At 42.1% G+C, this 21,747-nt stretch overlaps 1 protein-coding gene across 1 annotated transcript in view; it reads right to left on the reverse strand.

The window, feature by feature from the left end:
* LOC115459574 (ELMO domain-containing protein 2-like) overlaps positions 1 to 21,747 on the reverse strand; it is a 78,882-nt gene that overhangs the window by 43,061 nt on the left and 14,074 nt on the right. The window contains exons 2-3 of the mRNA XM_030189385.1: positions 7,953 to 8,100; positions 235 to 263 (exon numbers count right to left, since the gene is read on the reverse strand). Coding sequence (XP_030045245.1) covers positions 235 to 263; positions 7,953 to 8,097 — 174 coding nt within the window. The 5' untranslated portion in view covers positions 8,098 to 8,100. The remainder of the gene's footprint in view (positions 1 to 234; positions 264 to 7,952; positions 8,101 to 21,747) is intronic.

The following is a 21,747-nucleotide window of genomic DNA, read 5'->3' on the forward strand; positions in this document are numbered from 1 at the left end:
GGCCTGGATTGGCCGCTGTCGTGGACAGGATGCTGGGCTCGATGGACCCTTGGTCTTTTCCCAGTGTGGCATTACTTATGTACTTACTTACGTACTTATATTATAGTCAAAGCTTTCTGCAGACTCGAATTTAAAAAACCTGAATACATTAATGACAACACTAGAGCAGTTTCTAGACAAAAACAGCTTTTGACATACACGAGGCGCTTTACGTAGGAAACAGTTTGATCTTACCTTACTCTTTGAACATCCCAATGAGTACTCTGCAAGAAAAGGGAAAATTAAATCGCAAAAACACAAATAGGTGTTGTTGCAGGCTAGTACATTTGCTTCTGCTACCATGCCATAGGAATCCAGAAAAAGAGAAGGGGATTTCACTGGTATGAAGATCGGAACAGACTTGTTCAGGTGTTGAGAGAACTGCTATACTTTTAAACAAAGGGAATAAAACTGAGAAACCTAGAGATAGCCCCAAAAAGTTTAATGACAACTAAACAAAATGCCTCCTGGCTTCCGTTTCCATTTGAATGGAGCATTTGCTAATCTGGTATTACTATAATATTGCTATTGCTCCAAATGATGCTCAAGCCTTACACCATTATTGAGATTTAGATACAGTAACAACCTCATCCAAGTGTGCACCTAGTGCAACAGAAGATAAAAAAGTGAAGTGCTCAAGGTCACAGGAAATGTCAATGGAGCAACAGGAATTTGAGGGTGTCTGTTACTAAAGCATAGCTTGACTTACCTGCAGCAAGGCTCATTTTATTCCTATGGGCCCTACTGCAGATAACTCGAGCTAAGCTTTAGTAAAAGACCCCCCCCCCCCCCCCCCCCCGAATCCTGGTTTTTCTGGTTCTCAGCCCATTCCTCTAACCCCATGATTCTCAAACCTCTTTCTGCTGTAACATATGTGACACAGTGCTCATATACGTGACACATTGAATGCTACAATATGCGGCTTAACAAAAAGAAAGCTCAAATATTTTATTGTAGTTATAAATGATGAAAGAGAAACAAAATATTCTTAATGGAATTTATTTTTCTAAAATAAATTGTTATTGAAATAAAAGTTAAATAATGTTTTGTTCTCAAAAATGTTAATCTTTGAGAAATCAGGACTGATGTGCTGCAGAAAGTTTGTGTGTGGTTGAACGGTAGACAAAATTCAAACTGAACTTACTGTCAACCTCAATTTTTTAAAAAACTATTCTGAAGTCTATAAAAAGAGTAGAGCTAGGATACTTCCCCTTACAGCTTGCATATCCAAAAATGTATATATATTCAAATTATGGCATCACCTCAGTACAACCACCACAAAATCCCTTTACCAAATAAGCTACTCAGAACCTATGTAGCAATTCTTCCATACAATAACAGCACAAACTCTTAGATCAAAAATTGGAGGCCTCAAGGAAAGAAAATTAACAGGTAAAATCTAATTTCTCCTTCTAACAGTCCAGACAAGTGGGAAGTGAAAACAGGCAATTTCAATATACCAGATTTATTTTTATTTAAAAATGTTATATTCTGTGCTATCCTACAATTCGAGGCAGATTACAATAATCACATAATAATTTTAAAAAATACCAACATATGGATTCCAATCAGATCTTAATGCAGTGGTGAAACAGTTGACGCTTGCAGCATTTAACTAGACAAATATCTAAACAGCAGTAAAAGCTTGATTTAAAGAGTATGCTTTTAAATGCTTACAAAACTGAAGCAGCAAGGTAATGTTCCTAAGTCAAATTGAAAGGTGCTCCATAGTCTAGCCCCTTCAACATAAAATATGGAGGAACGGTATTCTATTAGTTTAACACAATGGAAAGAAGGAGGAACATCAAGCAGCAATTTATCTGTACAACAAAATATCAGTTCTAAAATTAACATGAGATAAGTATTTTAATCTTCTAATCAGCTTCAATTTGAAGAAAACTTTCCAGACAATAGACCTAACCTGAATGGCTAGAGATAAGCTAGTATTCATCCAGATGCCAAGTTATTTCAAATTGGAAACAATTGGTGTTTTCAAGGGATCTATACAAAAGGTTTCCGGAACCTCTGAAGTAGAACCTCACCAAACAAAAATAAAATCTGATTTGGAGATATTCAGTTTAAAGCAATAAGCAGTGGCGTTCCTAAGGTGGCTGACACCCGGGGCGGATCACCGATGCGCCCCCACCCCCGGGTGCAGCGCGACCCCCCCTCACCCCCGGCGAAAGGACACCCCCCTCCCCCCGGGTGCATTTTTACCTGCTTGGAGGAGGGGGGTGCTGCGCGCCTCTCGGCTCTGCTCATTCTGTGCTCCCTCTGCCCCGAAACAGGAAGTAACCTGTTCCGGGGCAGAGGGAGCACAGAACGAGCGGAGCCAACAGGCGTGCGGCACCCCCCCAGCAGCGTGCACCCGGGGCAGACCGCCCCACCTTGGTACGCCACTGGCAATAAGCACTCAACCAGGCCCTCACTGCTTGAAAACAAATAGTCAAAAATTGCAAGCTCTTTTCAAAGGATTTGGAGAGACAGGAAAAAAAAAAATAAAACCCCATAGTACATCATGTACATAGAGCAGTGGTTCCCAAGCTGTGTGCCGCAGTGAACTCTCAGGGGTGCTGCAACACATTCCGACCTCCTTCCCGCTGTCACATGAACTGCTACTGCCTCCCCCCCACCAATCTAGCATCTGCTTCCTCTCTCTCCTTGCTCCTCCCCACACCCCTGCCACTGCTGCTTCTCTAGATGAGCAGCAGCAAAACAAGCTGCCATGCGGCACCAGACTCTTCATACATGCGGCTGACAATTCTGCCCCCCTCGAACATCACTTCCTGTTCCAGGGCACAGCCAGCAGCCACGTGTACGGAGAGTCTGGTCCCATGTAGCTGTAACTTGTTTTGCTGCTGCTGCTCGTCTAGAAAAACAGCAGCGGCAGGGATGGGTGTAGGAGGGAGCAGGGACAGAGAGGAGACTTAGACTGGATGAAAGCGGGGAGTGCGAGGGAGGACAGACGCTGGATGGAAGGAAGGGAGGACAGAAGGAGGGCAGACGCTGGATGGAAGGAAGGGAGGACAGAAGGAGGGCAGACGCTGGATGGAAGGAAGGGAGGACAGAAGGAGAGCAGACGCAGGATGGAAGGAAGGGAGGACAGAAGGAGGGCAGACGCAGGATGGGAGGACAGAAGGAGGGCAGACGCTGGATGGAAGGAAGGGAGGACAGAAGGAGGGCAGACGCTGGATGGAAGGGAGGACAGAAGGAGGGCAGACATTTTTGGGGGTTATAAACTGAGAGCACATACGCCAGCGTTTTTTGCTCTCTTGCGACACTAAGTGCCTCTTTTACTAAACCGTGCTAATGATTCCCGGCATGGAAAATGCGCCAAAACCCATTCATTTTCAATGGGCTGCGTTGCATTTGCCATGTGGGAATTACTAGCACAGTTTAATAAAAGAGGCCTTAACTTTTAATTTGTTTTTAACTGTGTGTGTTTTGTTTTCATTTCTTGTGGGTTGTGGCGATTGGTTTATTTTTGTTTTATTTTAGCTGAAAGGAGGGTGGTACTGGTCAGAGCAGCAGCTATGGCAAATTGATCATATAAGCAGTTATCAATGGTTTTGTGAGTCTTTATACCATACCACAACGTTTGATGGTTGGAATGGACTGCCTATTATGCTGGGAGTCTGTGACCTTGTTTGAATATCCCTGACATTTGGAATTGAGGAAATAGATTAACAAAGTTTGTTTTTGTTTTTTAATTTTTTTTTATGATAAGATACCACCTTTTGCTTGGTATTTTGACACTCTTACTAAAAAAAAATATATATATATATATATATATATTTCCCCATTCTGGGGTTCTGAAAAAACCTTCATTGAAGTCCAAAATAGCAGGAAATCAGCAACACAGCTGAGACTTGAAAGGCTGCTCTTGTAGCAACACAATAGCTGTAACATGAAACTATTCCTCATGGCCATAAAACCCCAGGACGTGTGCAGGATGTCAGACTCACAGAAGCAAAAGCCTGCGCGGCCACATTGGTGATCTGCAAGGGCTGACTTCTACGTGGAATGTTGCTAGTGGAATAGCAACATTCCATTTAGAATCTCCAATAGTAGCAACATTCCATGTAGAATCTCCAATAGTAGCAACATTCCATGTAGAATCTCAAATAGTAGCAATAGTGGAGGAGTGACCTAGTGGTTAGGGTGGTGGACTTTGGTCCTGGGGAACTGAGTTCAATTCACACTTCAGGCACAGGCAGCTCCTTGTGACTCTGGGCAAGTCACTTAACCCTCCATTGCCCCATGTAAGCCGCATTGAGCCTGCCATGAGTGGGAAAGCGCAGGGTACAAAGGTAACAAAAATAAAATAGATATTATTGGAGATTCTACATGGAATGTTGCTACTATTGGAGATTCTGGAATGTTGCTACTATTGGAGATTCTACATGGAATGTTGCTATTCCACTAGCAACATTCCATGTAGAAGGCTGCGCAGGCTTCTGTTTCTGTGAGTCTGACGTCCTGCACGTACGTGCAGGACGTCAGACTCACAGAAGCAGAAGCCTGCGCGGCCACATTGGTGATCTGCAAGGGCCGACTTCTACATGGAATGTTGGAATAGCAACATTCCATGTAGAATCTCAAATAGTAGCAACAATGGAGGAGTGGCCTAGTGGTTAGGGTGGTGGACTTTGGTCCTGGGGAACTGAGTTCAATTCACACTTCAGGCACAGGCAGCTCCTTGTGACTCTGGGCAAGTCACTTAACCCTCCATTGCCCCATGTAAGCCGCATTGAGCCTGCCATGAGTGGGAAAGTGCGGGGTACAAATGTAACAAAAATAAAATAGATACTATTGGAGGTTCTACATGGAATGTTGCTACTATTGGAGATTCTACATGGAATGTTGCTATTCCACTAGCAACATTCCATGTAGAAGGCTGCGCAGGCTTCTGTTTCTGTGAGTCTGACGTCCTGCACATACGTGCAGGACGTCAGACTCACAGAAGCAGAAGCCTGCGCGGCCACATTGGTGATCTGCAAGGGCCGACTTCTACATGGAATGTTGCTAGTGGGACTCTGGGAAAGTCACTTAACCCTCCATTGCCCCATGTAAGCCGCATTGAGCCTGCCATGAGTGGGAAAGTGCGGGGTACAAATTTAACAAAAATAAAATAGATACTATTGGAGGTTCTACATGGAATGTTGCTACTATTGGAGATTCTACATGGAATGTTGCTATTCCACTAGCAACATTCCATGTAGAAGGCTGCGCAGGCTTCTGTTTCTGTGAGTCTGACGTCCTGTTAACATGTACTTTCTAAGTTCCCCACTGTCAATACTTATTTTTGCTTGCTTATCATCTAAAAGTAGTTTACTGGCAGTGCAAATGGGGAAAAAAAAAAAAAAAAACCAAACCTGAATTTAGAGTTTCATTCCTTCTATTTACAAATTACTATACTTGAACATTAAGAGGATCACCTATGCTGCGGAGGCATATAGATACATATATTTTGCCTATCCTAAATAATAATTTGTACCTCAGGGTTTTCTGGCTGGCTGGGTTCGTAACATCCTGACGTCACCTCGCCTCCAGCGTTCCCTTCCCTCTCAGTGTCCCGCCCTCGCGTAAAGACAAAATGACATCAGAGGAGAGTGGGACACAGAGGGAAGGCAACGGAACGCTGGAGGCGACGTGAGCCCAGCCTGCCTGCCGCCGCTGCCACCTCAGGTAAGATGGATGGATTAAAGGGAAGGAAGGACAGAGTCAGTGGCCATGGAGGGGAGGGGAGAATTGTGGGACATCGATTGGATGGGAGGCGAGGGGAGAATCGCTGGACATGGAGGGGAGGCCAGGGCAGAGGAGAATCGCTGGACATAGATGGGATGGGAGGGGATGGGAGAATCGCTGGACATGGAGGGGCCTTGCTAGCGCCCATTTCATTTTTTCGCAAAACGGGCTTTTTACCTCACTAGTTTTATAAAAGATAACGTATGTGCCTATATGCACTACCTCACCAGAAAAAGAAATATGTAGACATTCACACCTGTTCTGAGGCAGGTGCAAATAACCCATCTAATTCCACCCCCAGGAATATCCGTATCTGGAGTGGAGGCGTGGCCTAAGGAGTGCAGTGGCTTGAGAACTAAGGGAACTGGATTCAATTGCTACTGCGGCTCCTTGTGACCCTGAACAAGTCACTTAATCCTCCACTGCTCCAAGTACAAAAAGTACCAGTATATAATATGTAAAGCACTTTGATTGTACCACAGAAAAGCAATATACCACATACCTTCCCTTCCCATATACCACATAAAAGTAGGAGCTATGCTTAGTGTATAGTTTTACTTATGTAAATCCCCCCTCCCTCAGGCAAGATATTTTTGCATTTTAATAAAAAACTGTTTAGCAACAAGGCTTATAATATCACAACCGAGGATATTTATCAAAAGCAGATCAGCAGGTAAACCAGTACTTTAGTGCAGAAATTGGATTCTATAAAATTGTGCATGTAAACCTATGCACAATGAGGACAGAGTGCACCTTAATTTAGATGCCTTGAGGGCATCTGCTGTGTGGCACCTACTTTTGTTATAGAATTAATAAAACAGGTTAGATACGTGCCTATAATTTAGGAATGAAAATTACACCACCCACAGAGCTGTAAGTGCTCACACTTAAATGACAGAGATATACGAATAAAATAATATTCTATCAGATTCACGCCTAAGGAGCCCTTTTATTAAAACTTAGTGTGTGCTAATGGACTTAAGTGTGCATTAAGTGCCACATGGCCCATAGGTATAAAATAGGAGGCAAAAAAAATAGCACATGCTAAACGTTAGCAAAAGGACCCTTAAGTGCAAGTTATACTAATGCTCCACCCAGACTTCTCACATATCAAATACATACTATGTAATATATGTGTGTATTTACAGAATAACGCTTAGGCAGAAGTTTTGCATTTTTGTGTGTGTACATGCCAGTATTCTAACATTTACACGCATAACTGGCACACAAATATTAGCACGTTCTTTATAGAATTGCCCCACAGAACTTACACACATGCATTTACCTGACTTGAGTGGAGGTTTTCCAAGGAGTGTGGCTGGGAAGATGTTTGTATTTATGCATACTCTTTGGATGTATGTGCATATCAGTGGCGTAGCTACGTGGAGCCACGGGGGCCTGGGCCCCCGTAGATTTGGCCCTGGACCCCACTGCCAATGACCCTCTTGACCCCCCCTCCTGCCGTCGTGGGCTACCTCTGCTGGTGGGGGACCCCAATCCCCGCCAGCTGAGGTCCTCTTCTTCCCCCGAAGGCTTCGTTCTGTTTCTGATGTCCTGCACATTGTACGTGCAGGACGTCAGACTCACAGAAACAGAAGGAGGCCTTGCGCCAAAAGAAGAGGACCTGGCTGGCGGGGGTTGGGGTCCCCCGCCAGAAAAGGTAGCCGACGGCGGTGGCAGGAGAGTGTTGGCGGTGGGAGGGGGGATTTCCGGACATCAGAAACAGAACGAAGCCTTCGCGGGAAGAAGAGGACCTCGGCTGGCAGGGATTGGGGGTCCTCCGCCAGCAAAGGTAGCCCACGGCGACGACAGGGGAGGGTTGTCAGCAGGAGGGGGGTCGAGAGGGTCATTGGCAGGAGTCGGCAATGACTGGGGGTTGGCGGCGCCGGGGGGGGGGGCTAAAATGTGCCCCCTCACCTCGGGCTCTGGACCCCCCTCCCGCTGAAGTCTGGCTACGCCCCTGCTGCATATGCATTACATTTTATACAGATCAAACAGCAGGTAGAAAAATAAGGGCCAAATTCCTTGAGGTAATTTTTTCTATTGAAGCAGGCGCATATTTGTTTTTGAAAATTTGCTGATGTACACAATGGGAAAAGTCTGAACCTAATTTTTATGCAGGTGCACAGTGATAAAATCTTATGAGATAATTCATTTTTCCTTACCTACTCTGTGTGTTCTGGAAGCACCAGGCTCTAAACCATCAACAATTCGCTGTAATTCACATTTTCTGGTCACCTGTCTCAAAATCCATTTCATCAAAAACCTAAAGTAGTTGTTGTAAAGGTACTGCCACAGGTGGAGAAGCATCTTCTGCATAAGAAAATAAAATTGAAATATTCTTCCATCAAACATACCAGCAATGTAATTTCAGTACTGATCATTGTACACCGTAAGTCACTTGAATATTAACAACTGAATTTCTGACTTGATTAAAAGTAATAAATAGAAAAAACAAAACAAAGGAAAATACGGCAATAGCCTATTTGTTCAACTGACATTTTTTGACTAGCTTTCGAAACTAGAACCTTCTTCCCCAGGTCAGGAATGAGCAAAAGATAAGAATATCAAAATATGTAAAGTGAAGGAGTGGCCTAGTGGTTAGGGTGGTGGACTCTGGTCCTGGGAATTGAGTTCAATTCCCACTTCAGGCACAGGCAGCTCCTTGTGACTCTGGGCAAGTCACTTAACCCTCCATTGCCCCATGTAAGCCGCATTGAGCCTGCCATGAGTGGGAAAGCGCAGGGTACAAAGGTAACAAAAATAAAATAGATATTATTGGAGATTCTACATGGAATGTTGCTACTATTGGAGATTCTGGAATGTTGCTACTATTGGAGATTCTACATGGAATGTTGCTATTCCACTAGCAACATTCCATGTAGAAGGCTGCGCAGGCTTCTGTTTCTGTGAGTCTGACGTCCTGCACGTACGTGCAGGACGTCAGACTCACAGAAGCAGAAGCCTGCGCGGCCACATTGGTGATCTGCAAGGGCCGACTTCTACATGGAATGTTGGAATAGCAACATTCCATGTAGAATCTCAAATAGTAGCAACAATGGAGGAGTGGCCTAGTGGTTAGGGTGGTGGACTTTGGTCCTGAGGAACTGAGTTCGATTCTCACTTCAGGCACAGGCAGCTCCTTGTGACTCTGGGCAAGTCACTTAACCCTCCATTGCCCCATGTAAGCCGCATTGAGTCTGCCATGAGTGGGAAAGCGCAGGGTACAAATGTAACAAAAATCAAATAGATACTATTGGAGATTCTACATGGAATGTTGCTACTATTGGAGATTCTACATGGAATGTTGCTATTCCACTAGCAACATTCCATGTAGAAGGTTGCGCAGGCTTCTGTTTCTGTGAGTCTGGCGTCCTGCACGTATGTGCAGGACGTCAGACTCACAGAAGCAGAAGCCTGCGCGGCCACATTGGTGATCTGCAAGGGCCGACTTCTACATGGAATGTTGGAATAGCAACATTCCATGTAGAATCTCAAATAGTAGCAACAATGGAGGAGTGGCCTAGTGGTTAGGGTGGTGGACTTTGGTCCTGAGGAACTGAGTTCGATTCTCACTTCAGGCACAGGCAGCTCCTTGTGACTCTGGGCAAGTCACTTAACCCTCCATTGCCCCATGTAAGCCGCATTGAGCCTGCCATGAGTGGGAAAGCGCAGGGTACAAATGTAACAAAAATCAAATAGATACTATTGGAGATTCTACATGGAATGTTGCTACTATTGGAGATTCTACATGGAATGTTGCTATTCCACTAGCAACATTCCATGTAGAAGGTTGCGCAGGCTTCTGTTTCTGTGAGTCTGGCGTCCTGCACGTATGTGCAGGACGTCAGACTCACAGAAGCAGAAGCCTGCGCGGCCACATTGGTGATCTGCAAGGGCCGGTGGTGGACTTTGGTCCTGAGGAACTGAGTTCGATTCCCGGCACAGGCAGCTCCTTGTGACTCTGGGCAAGTCACTTAACCCTCCATTGCCCCATGTAAGCCGCATTGAGCCTGCCATGAGTGGGAAAGCGCAGGGTACAAATGTAATAAAAATAAATAAATAAAGCATTCTAATGACAGTTAATGGGAAAAGATAAAGATGAGGTGTGGGGTTGGAGTGAGAAACAAGAAAATGGATGGATGATCTGTAGGTGAGAGCAGTATATTTTTATGATTTATAAGCTGATAGGACTTGACTTAGGATCTAGATTTCCTGTCAGGTGGGTGTCAAAATATTTCATCATCTTAATATCAAAGGTTTACGTCCCTGGATAGTTTTAAAAGTTTCCTCTTAGTATTCTGACCATAAGATCACTGATGCAGCATCCAGGTCCTGAAAAATGCTCATCTACCAAGGTGTCACCTTGGTTTGTCTCCGGGTCTCTGTCTATTAGAGATATATAGAAACCAGGGCTTGACAAAGTTCCTTCGGATCTAGGAGCCAGATTTGGAACAAAAGGAATTTTTATTTATATATATTTATAAATTGCATATTCATAATGTGCTCAAGGAGATGCACAACAAGTTATAAAAGTAGCAGGGAAGGAAGGAATAAAAGGCTACTGCTTTTCCCATTGCCCACCCACGTACACAGTGTATCTGGTGATGGAGAGGTGCTTTAGGCTGCGGTTTCTGGGGCAATGGGGGGAAAAACTAAAGCAGGTAAAGGTGGGTTAGTGGGGTGGTGCACTCTACCCACCTACCCTCAGAAGCTGCAGCCTTAACCTTTCTGCATTGCCCACCTGTCCCCAGCAGCTACAGTTACCTCTTCTCTCCAACTAGCCCACCCCCTGCCAGCAACCACAGCCTAAAGCCACTTTTCATCACTTACCCAGCCACCATGTCATCACATCCCTGCCCCAGCAGTAGCCTCTCTGAATCTTTCTCCCCCCCCCCCACCCCACAAAAAAAAAAAAGAGAACCAGATTCTATAAAAATTTTAATTGATCCTACCAAGAGAACTGCTGGAGAATCTCCTTCCTAGTAACAATGTCCACTATCCATCTCTCTTGTGTGTCCCTGTTTTTATCCTCCCATGTTTAGCATCTCACCTTTGTGACCCTGCTCGTACTCTTCCCCATGTACAGAATCTTCCGTATCCCTACCCTGGCGCCTGGGTTTTGTTGAGCCCTAATATAGACCATTAAGTGTCTCACCCCAAGTACAATGGGGTCTATAAATATAAATCAGCACCCTCATGTCGATCTTGCATCTCTGCAATATAGCACCCTTCTTCACATTTTCTGCATTGAATAGTATATACAATATTTGAGGAAGAGAATGAGTAGGATCCCTTTGTGCCAAATGTTTTTTTTTTTTCCAGTTGGGTAACCTTGGAGTCCTGTGACATGTGAAGGCAAAAATTCATAGCTTAGCATACTGCAAATATTTGTGCCATTCCTTTTGAGATTCAAGTGAGGGTTTGTTAGTATATCTTGGCAGAAAAAGACCTGCGTTACTAATTTTGCTTTAAAATTGGTAGTTGTTAAAAGATGGAGCTGGTAATAACTCTTTCAGTAATTCATTTTCCTTGAGTAGTAGCTGAAGGTCTTTTATGATTTTCCTCAGTTTTTCCAGCTCTGGACTGTATGTCACTACAAGGGGGACTTGTAGGGGGTAAGAGCCCCTGCCCAAATAATAAGTGTATTACCGAGGCTGCCATGCTAGAACTGTTGGACTCTGATCCCTAAACCAGCAATACAGAAACCTTTCGCTACACTTGTTCTACAGACTTCATCAGAAGTCTCTGCTCTGCTTGAGTATGGAGATTTGGGCTGTGATTGGAAAACATGTCTAGGCATGCTTGTCTGAAAAGGACCCGTGACCTTGTTATCTGGCTGTTGTGAGGCAAAAGAATGTGAGCAATGCGGGTCATGTTGACCTCCACAGTGCTGGAGCCCAGATAGCACCCAGAACATCATCTACATTCCTGTGGTTTCTCAAGAGAAATCACCTTCTGAGGTCTTATTAGATCATCAGACATTGCTGATAACAGAATGATATAAAAAAAAACAAGCATCAGCATAGAAGGACTCATCTTCAACGCAATCTTTAACTTCATCTGATATTGGCTCATCTCACTGAACACCTGAGCACATCGAAGCAAGCACCGTCATCTGTTACTTCAGTCATCTCGGAGAAAGATTGGTGATCCATGAAGATCGTATAGTCAAAAATTTGTAATCAATTTGGGATTACAAGCAGAGGACACATATTGTGTCTAGGGAGTTGCGTGTTTGTTCCAAATAATATCTGCTCAGTGTTTATTATAGCAGTTATAAAACTGACATTTGACGTTTTATTCTGTGATATTCTGGATGTTCACAAATTACATTTATATTCTAATTATTTCTACCTTTTTCTTTTGTGAATAAATCTTATTTTTGAAGTAAATAAAGTTTTTATTATTGTAATCAGTTTCATGGTTTCAGGTTAGTAGTATAAACAAACAAGGAGGAGTTAGAAGTCAGGCTTGCTCATTAGGAGGTGCGAACAATTATTATTGAGAGATTTCCAGCGTGCAAAACACAGCCATTCCCAACCTAGTCCTCGAGGCACACCTAGTCTCATCGGGTTTTCAGAATATCCACAATGAATATGCATGAAACAGATTTGCATACAATGCCTCAATTGCATGCAAATCTAACTCATGAATGCACAATTATCCCGCACTTCTACCCCATGATCAGAGATAATTGCATGCTTAAATTTACATGCAATTATCTCTGATCATCAGTGCGGTAAAGCCCCATGCTGTTCCAGCGCTGTTTGGAACAGTGCGGGGCTTTTGATCATCTGCTTGTGAGAGAACTCCAGAGCAAAAAAAACACCAAAAGCTCTTACCTAATAGACAAATCCTCTCAACACAAAGCAGAACTTTCTCACAGTAGGAAAGATAAGGATGTCTGGGGTACAGCGCTGCCTAACCGTAGTAGCACTTTAGAAATGTCAAGTAATAGTAGTAGTACACCAAAGAGGTCAGATAGTTTCCTTTATTCAATAGGTTAGCAGTAGGGGGGGGGGGGGGGGAGATACTTTGACCATTAGCCAAAACAGATGGGTTTCAGGACAGAAAAACATGTCTTAGGTAATGTTTTCTCAACCATTGATAACAGAAAGAGGACAATTATTTATTACTGATTTATTCTTATCTAATCATTCTTTAAGCAGCATTTGAATTGGAAAGAATACAATTGTCACTAACAACTTTGCCTTGAGAAGTTTACTTTTCTTCAAAGGGCCCCTTAACTACAAATAAACAGCTCAGTTCACATTAATTTGGCCTTCTGGTACCATTAGTGGAAAAAAGTTGAGAGCTGCAAGCTGGTCTCATGTAACCTAAAAACAACTTCTACTATTTTTCAGACTGGAATAGAAATTAACCCTAAGTATTCCAGTTCTAGTTGCTTAGACTGAGTGTTTGTGGTCATTGCTTAACAGCTACATTTCAGTTGCAGTCTCATCTGTATAGTTTTTTTGTTTAGTTTCACCTTCTATAGTACTGCTAAGAAGTGAATTGCTACAATTGTTTTCATTGCTTTCTTTACTACTGCCACAGCTTGTCTTTTGCTGGGAGTGACTACCTAACTTGACCTGCTTCCACCAACAGCTTCTTGTTTAAATGCCTAGACACATATTGTCACTCTCTCAACAAGGATTCTTTTACCTGTCACAGTGAGATGCAGCCCATTATTACAGCATAGCCTTCTTTTCCCCATGTATTGCCCATCCTCCAATGTACCTAAACCTTTCTGGTGACACAAAGCTTTAATCCACTTATTGAAGTTCTCAGTATTTTGTAATCTTTCCTCTCCTTTTCTATAAGTAGGTAGTGTGGTAGCCGTGTTAGTCCACTTTTAAAGGTAAGCAATAGAAATCAAACAAAATAAAACATGGAAAAGAAAATAAGATACCACCTTTTTTATTGGACATAACTTAATACATTTCTTGATTAGCTTTCGAAGGTTGCCCTTCTTCGTCAGATCAAAAATAAGCAAATGTGGTAGATGACAGTATATATAAGTGATTCAGACTAAAAATATAACCACAGGGATACTGGTTCCAAATCTTCTTAACAAACCTTATAAGTACAGAACTCAGCTCTAAAAAGTAAGCCAAAGTCTATCTAATATGAGGAGGAAATCGCCTCAAGAAAAAGCCCCTCCCAGAAACTTTTACATGGGATAAAGGCTATACTTTATCATCATGGGCGTTTCAATCAAACTAACTCCTCTTATTTTATGAAAAGTTTTTTTAAAACATTTTCTGAAAATAGTTTTTCTAAATATTCAAAAAAGCCACTGTGCCAAATATACTGTATATAACAGTTCAACTTAACTTTGGCGAACTGTAGGCTTTCTCCTTTCTGACCGTGGTTTAACTGTGTTAAACCACGGTCAGAAAGGAGAAAGCCTACAGTTCGCCAAAGTTAAGTTGAACTGTTATATACAGTATATTTGGCACAGTGGCTTTTTTGAATATTTAGAAAAACTATTTTCAGAAAATGTTTTAAAAAAAACTTTTCATAAAATAAGAGGAGTTAGTTTGATTGAAACGCCCATGATGATAAAGTATAGCCTTTATCCCATGTAAAAGTTTCTGGGAGGGGCTTTTTCTTGAGGCGATTTCCTCCTCATATTAGATAGACTTTGGCTTACTTTTTAGAGCTGAGTTCTGTACTTATAAGGTTTAGTATATATAAGTGAAACATCCAAGCATTTCATTGAGAGTCTAACAGGGTGGGGGTGGGTAGGAGGTATACATGGTAACATCAAAGCATTTCAGTGATAGTCTAACAGGATGGGGGTGGATAGGAGGTTGATAAACAGAGCAATACAACTTTATGGTTTATAATGGGCTACAAAACCCAGATCCTTGTTAAGTCCTGTCTGTTGGGTGTCAAAATATTCAATCATTCTGACTTCAAAGGTCTTATATTCCTGTATTGTTTTAACGTTACCTTTCAGGATTCTTACTATGAAGTCACTGGTACAGTGATCTGGTTTTGTAAAGTGTTGGCTGACAGGGGTGGGAACCCGGCTGGCACCAGTGTAGACATCACATGAACAATACTGGTGCCAGCCGGGTTCCCACTCCTGTGGGCCAACACTTTACAAAACCAGATCACTGTACCAGTGACTTCATAGTAAGAATCCTGAAAGGTAACTTTAAAACAATACAGGAACGTAAGACCTTTGAAGTCAGAATGATTGAATATTTTGACACCCAACAGACAGGACTTAACAAGGATCTGGATTTTCCAGCCCATTAAAAACCATAAAGTTGTATTGCTATGTTTATCACTCTCCTCTCACCTATCTACCCCCATCCTGTTAGACTACCTCTGAAATGCTTTGATGTTCCCATGCATACCTCCTACCCACCCCCACCCTTAGACTGCCAATGAAATGCTTGGATGTTTTACTTATATATACTGTCATCTACTACATTTGCTTATTTCCGATCTGACGAAGAAGGGCAACCTTCGAAACCTAATCAAGAAATATATTAAGTTATGTCCAATAAAAAAGGTCTCATCTTATTTTCTTTTCCATGTTTTATTTTGTTTGATTTCTATTGATTACCTATAAGTAGGTAGAACTTTACAAAAACCTACTGTCTGAAGCAAAGGTTTTACCCCTTCACCAACTCCCATAAAGCTCTCTGGGCTACAGATGGGATATTACTGGCTAGATCATTTGTTCCCAGGTGGATAACAACATCAGTGTTGGAACCCTTATTCTCTTCTCTGATTATTGTCAGTATTTGCCTGGTATGCCTGCTAGCTGAGGATCCTGGAAGGCATCCCAGTGGCATGATTGATAGCTGCGGTGGGTAAGCTTGCTTGTGTTTCACAATTTCTTAAGAACTTGTACTGGTTACCAGTTGTTCAACAGATACATTATAAGGTCCAGACACTAATCCATCGAACTTTGTATGCAGTTGCTCCTGCCTACTTTTGAGAAGTCTTGAAGGTATATCATCCTACCAGATCTTTGAGATTGGACAAAACAATGCAATTGTCACTGGATCCAATTATGCAATCACACTATGCAGAAACAAGGTCTTCCATCATTTACAGTGGCTGGTATACAGCTATGAAATGCACTTAAAGGTCACTTACATTTATGCAGTGATATGTCTCTTAAGAAGCAGCTTAACACACAGCTTTCCGTGGCAGCATTCTATTGAGTAGTGACTATTATACTGTTTATTTGGTTTAATTTAGTGGGTAATAATTGGATTGTTTTGTATCTTTTGTGTCTTGTTTTGGGTTTTTTTTTTTATTATGTATGTAATTTTGGAAATCACCTAGGTTTTAAGGTGGTATGTAAGTTTTAAAATAAATTGGGTCCCTTGAACTGTGTTCCAAAGTTAATGCCTCCGATAATGGAATCCCCTACCAGCAACAATTTTTTGGTTCGAGTTTTATTTGTGCTTTGAGTGTCTTTTCTCTTGAGCTACCTTCATTGGTTCTGGTTCCATCTTAGTTGTTTTTCTTGTGTATCACAATGCTCTAATGCAGTGAACGAGTTATGTAGGGGTAGCAGTTGTGGGAGCGGATGCTTCTGTGTCACATGTCGTAATATGCCTGAGCATACTATGACCCATCTATTCCTGGGTTATTTTATTCTTTGAGGCAGTGGTGATAAATTGGTATGCTTCTGTATAGTGATGGAAGCTGCTTTAATTGCATCCAATTCCTGCTTAAGTTTGCTGAGCTCCTCTTTTATGCTAGCAAGCTGAAGACCGATGGGGCAAGATCTAAGCTGTCTGATGGTGTGTCTTGGAACTAAAGCACCACAATTATTACATTGAATAAATATCATTTTGATTGACTGGAGATGGTATGAGCAGGTGTACTATGATAGGGTTAATAATATGTAAGAATACCTGTATGTAGCTGAGGATTATTATTAATGATGATTGTTGGGTTGTCTATATATGACTAGAAAACCAAGGAGCGGGTGGGCTGTGGGAATGGAGGGTGAGACTATAAGTCTCAGTTATTCAGCCAAGTACCACAATTAGAAATGTTCTCTAGGAGGGGCAAGTAATAAGACAATTTGAAACAAAAACCAGGTTTTGCTAGAATCTAACTTTTCTCCTTTAAAACCAAACATTCCCAATAAATATTGCAGTTCCTTTAATGCCAATGTGCAGGATCCCAGTAAATATTGGGGGTTCTTTAATGTAATCTCCAACTACAAATCAGACCAGCTACAATACTAAAACTACTCTTTACCTAGGATTGGCAATGGGAAATAAACCTTGCAGAGCCAAAGTTAGGAAACTTCAGCAAGAGTAAATAAAAGTGATAGAGACCAGAGACAGTCTTGTTGCTCTATCAGTTTCCCGTTGTTTCTTTCCAATGTTCCATTGCTCTCTTCCATTGTTTTGTTCCCTTAATGATACTTTGACTCTGTCTTCGCACAACTTATCACAATGTAATCCATAACCGAATTGTAACAAATTGTACTCCCATCATTTACAATGTATTGTAAGCCACACTGAGCCCGCAAATAGGTGGGAAAATGTGGGATACAAATGCAATAAAAATAAATAAATAAAATGAAAAGCCTATCCTCTCTATCAGAGTTAGGCAGAGAGCGAGAGAAAGATTTTTCTTTTTTTGTCTAGATTAGAAGACAGAGCAGTACATCACAATAGAGATTCACAGTCAGCACAATTTAACTAACCAATTGAAGTCCAGAGAATACACAGGTAGCTAAACCTATAGCCAGATAGTTGAGATATTAAGAATTAAAGAAAAATCAGAAAGCACTTAGCAGTACTGTTCAGGTCCTTGAAGGAGAGCACAAGTTTGTTCGGTTCACTATGTTGTGTTCTCTTGCTGGAATGTAGCAGTGGTCTGCTGGAGCCGGCTCGCACGTTGTTCATTTTTGTGACATTTTGCAAGCCAGTTGTTAAGATAGAGCGAGTTAGTTTATCTCTCCTCCCCCCCCCCCCCCTCCCGAGCAGCAGGGTCCCAGCACATACCTAAAGGCAGCCACCCTGCTCAGTGGTGTGCTGGTAAATTTTTAACAACAGGCTCTCTCCCCAGGTATAGCCAGCCCTGCAATTTTTTTTTTTTTTTGGGGGGGGGGAGGAGGCATGCAGAGGTGGACTGGGGGCCCCAGTTCACCTCTGCGCCCCCCCCAAAAAAAAATAAAAATAAAAATTGCAGACCTGACTACACCCGGGGAGAGAGCCTGACGGGTGGAAATGCATTACTCTCTCCAGGACAAAAAAAAAAAAAGATTTTAAATGCTCCCGGGTTCCAATCTAATTCATATTTAATGTGGGATAAAATACTATAAATAAGTAAATAGATAGATATAAACTCTGAATGTTGAGCACCTGATTCTCATACCATGATGTCTGTTTTAGAAGCCCTTTACCAGGAGAAAAAAAAATCTCTGCACCAATATAACAGGGTTTGGGTGTCCTTATAACCAGCCCCTCCAAATGACCCACCGATTACAATTTATAACAAATTACTACTCTACCTATGAAAAGTTATTCCCTTATTATATACTTCCTCTGTGTATATCCGTATGAACAAGCCAGCACATTTGAAAATGCAACTTTATTTTTTTTTACTGTATCCTCCCCACGTTCCCCACCCCACCCCCTTATTGCAGACCTCCTCCCCGCTCCCCTGAACCGCAGGGTCCCAGCACATACCTGAAGGCAGCCGCCCAGGTGTCTAGTGGATTCTTCAGGGCAGGAAAGATCCCCAGTCTTTCCTGCCCACTGTTGGCGCTGACCCTCCCGCTATCACACTGCTCTTTAAAAATGGCTGCCGAGACTTCCACTGGAGTCTTGCGAGGATGCCCTTGTAAGTCTCGGCAGCCATTTTAAAGAACGATGTGGAAATATAAAGTCCACCATCGGGCCCCCCTCCCCCCCAAATTGCAGGGCTGGCTATACTTTGGGAGAAACCCTGTTAAAAATTTAGCAGCACACCACTGATACGTATGCCTTTCTTCTCTCTTTGCTGGAATGTATATGTACACCTTTTCCTTTTTTTTACTGGAGTTCTTTTCTTTCCCTGTTGTCGATTTTATTTTGTACATCACCTAGACTTGGTCATTTCAAATTTGGCAATTAATCAAATGTTCTAAATAAACATAAACAAACATGTAGCTGCAAATCGGGCATTTTTTTATTTTTAACCTGCATTTTGAAATAGAATGCTTGCGGTCGGGGCTGGGGATTTTCATTTACAAGCAGTTTTATCCCACCCAGGATAGGGACCTTTTCCACTTGGGTAAGGGGGGGGGGGGGTTCAATGCAGAAAGCCATGTGGCACAGCCACATGCAGATGGCTGAGCATGCAGCTTCTACTAAAAGATTAATGAGAAAATATTCCGTGGCAATGCACTAAGCTAATGAGATGCAAATTCAAAGTGCACACAACTTGCTTGCTATCAGGTGAAGCCTGCCAAACTAATACAAAGACTCTGCGGTGAGGGCGCATCACCACACACATGTCCAAACCAAACAGTGCCAGTACACATTTGTGCCTGTTTTCAGTGCATAAATATTAGCCTGGCAACCATTTCTTGCATATAGGAATTTTACAAGGTTGATATTTATGCGCAAAAAACACATGAGCTGTTACTTCCTATCTGTCTTTTCAAGTTGCAGGCACTTGTTCCAATTTTCATTTACTACTACTACTATTTAGCATTTCTATAGCGCAACAAGGCTTACGCAGCGCTGCACAAACATAGAAGAAAGACAGTCCCTGCTCAAAGAGCTTACAATCTATTGATAATATGTTGTAACCGCTTTGATGGATCATTCCTTCAGCGGTATATCAAGTTTTAATCTTGAAACTTGCAACGGGGGGGGGGGGGGGGGGGAGAAGACACTTGCATTTAAATCCTCAGCCAACTCTTCAATGCTGCCACAGACCTGGCAATACATTTCTCATGTTGTGTGCATGTTATAACCCACAGTTTCCTTCTGTGCATTGTGGAGGAATATTTAATTGCCTCATTACCATTCATTTTACTGCAATGTATGCTCGCATGTACCACACTCCACCCCTTTCTGCATTACAAATCCATATACGCGACCAACTTCTTATACATCTGCACGCAGCATTACCAAAGGCCATAAAAACAACGCAAGACCTAACCATCTTCCGAAGACTACTGAAAACAGATCTTTTCAAGAAGGCCTACCATAAACATCCATCTTAAATACTAAATATTAACATTATACACGATCTATACAAATCCGAACTTAACCTCTTTGCTATTAATGATCAAGCACTACTGAGGCAGCCATGGCATAATTATATATATAAGAAATCATATGAAGGGTTAATTCTGTTAAAAGCTTGAAGTTAGAATTCTAACTTTTTACTTTGTAAATGAAGTGAAGGTATGCCAGATGGTTCAGATTATATTGAACTCTAGCTGCCGAGCTAAGGTTAGGAAAGGTCAGTGAGAAATGTCCCTTGTGAATTGCCAATGCTAGCTGGCACAGCTGTAAACTATTATGAATGAACAAAGCATGAGCCAGACATGCCGTAGTTTTAAAAGAATTAGTTTAATGCTAGTTAGATTCTAAATAATTCTAGATATTCCTGATGTTTAGATATGTCTTATAAGAATGCTTACTTTAGAATATGTTTTATTCTCTGTAATTTCTATGTAGGATGTTTGTTCAACTCTGTGTTACTTTTAAAATGATCCTTTGTCTGCTGTTTAAGGCTGCAGTGAGGAGATCAACATGTGTTTTGAGTTTTCTGTGGTCTTAGCTAGTTCTGTGTATGGAGCTGAGAGGTGAAAAAGGTCAGAATTAGTCAGCTCTCTTCTCCTTGATTAATTATAGGTAAAATGCAGAAATGGTCCTGGAAGTAATAACAGACCATAGACGTATGCTATTAAGTAAGACTGGCTTTTGACCCCTTTTAATGAATGCCAGAGTTTAGTTAGCAGTTAGTATGAACCAGACTAGGAATATGAGAATAACCAATGTTAGATGGGGCCTCTTAGTCTCTAAGGGAATCCAGTTTAAGCTATAGATGAGACATCAATCATAATGAGAAATGTAAGAGACTGGAGACCAAATGTCTGGCATGAGGGGCCCCAGGTCACAGGTCAGTTTAGGATGTCTGGAACCTATGTAACTGATATTTCAAAAGTAATGATTGGTTGAGGCAAGGTAGCCAATCAGTTTCTTAACCAATTGGGAGTAAAGGGGGCTAGGCTAGGAGGAGGGCTTAGGACCCTATTTAAGTGGGAGCAGAAGCAGTTTACGTCAGAAGGAGCTCAGAAGAAAGAGAAAGAAAGGAAGGAGCTCAGAAGAAAGAGAAAGAAAGGAAGGAGCTCAGAAGAAAGAGAAAGAAAGGAAGGAGCTCAGAAGAAAGAGAAAGAAAGGAAGGAGCTCAGAAGAAAGAGAAGGACAGAAGGAACAGACAGAAGAAGGAGAAGACAGCATAAGAAGAGAAGCAGCTGAGACAAAGACACAGAGAGCTGAGAGAAAGACCCAGAGAGCTGAGAGAAAGACACAAAGAGCTAAGAGAAGAGAAGAGAGCTAGAACTGATGTCTTGCTTTGTTTGCTGGCAAATAAAGAAGATTTCTCTCTCATACTGGTGTGTGCTGTCTGACTCCTGAAGCATCACAAATTCCTATCTCAATTCCTGCAACAATTCTTGGTGGCAGCGGTGGGATGAATCCTGCATTAATCCCAGCACCCAACTGACTGGAGAACATTCGCCGGGTATGTATTTTGTATTCTGTATTTTGTATTGTAATCCTAGCTAGGAAATTGTAAACCAGCCCCTCAAGAAAATTGAGGAAGGAGAATCTGATCAATTCTCAGCAAAGGCCCTAGTACCTTCTAGTCGCGGGGACTAGAAGCGAAAACGCTTGAGCTTATCTGTATTTGAGAAATCTGAAATTGTTGGGTGGGATTTTCTGTTTGGGATGTGTGATG

Source organism: Microcaecilia unicolor, unplaced genomic scaffold (assembly GCF_901765095.1).
Source record: "Microcaecilia unicolor unplaced genomic scaffold, aMicUni1.1, whole genome shotgun sequence".
Lineage (NCBI taxonomy): Eukaryota > Metazoa > Chordata > Amphibia > Gymnophiona > Siphonopidae > Microcaecilia > Microcaecilia unicolor.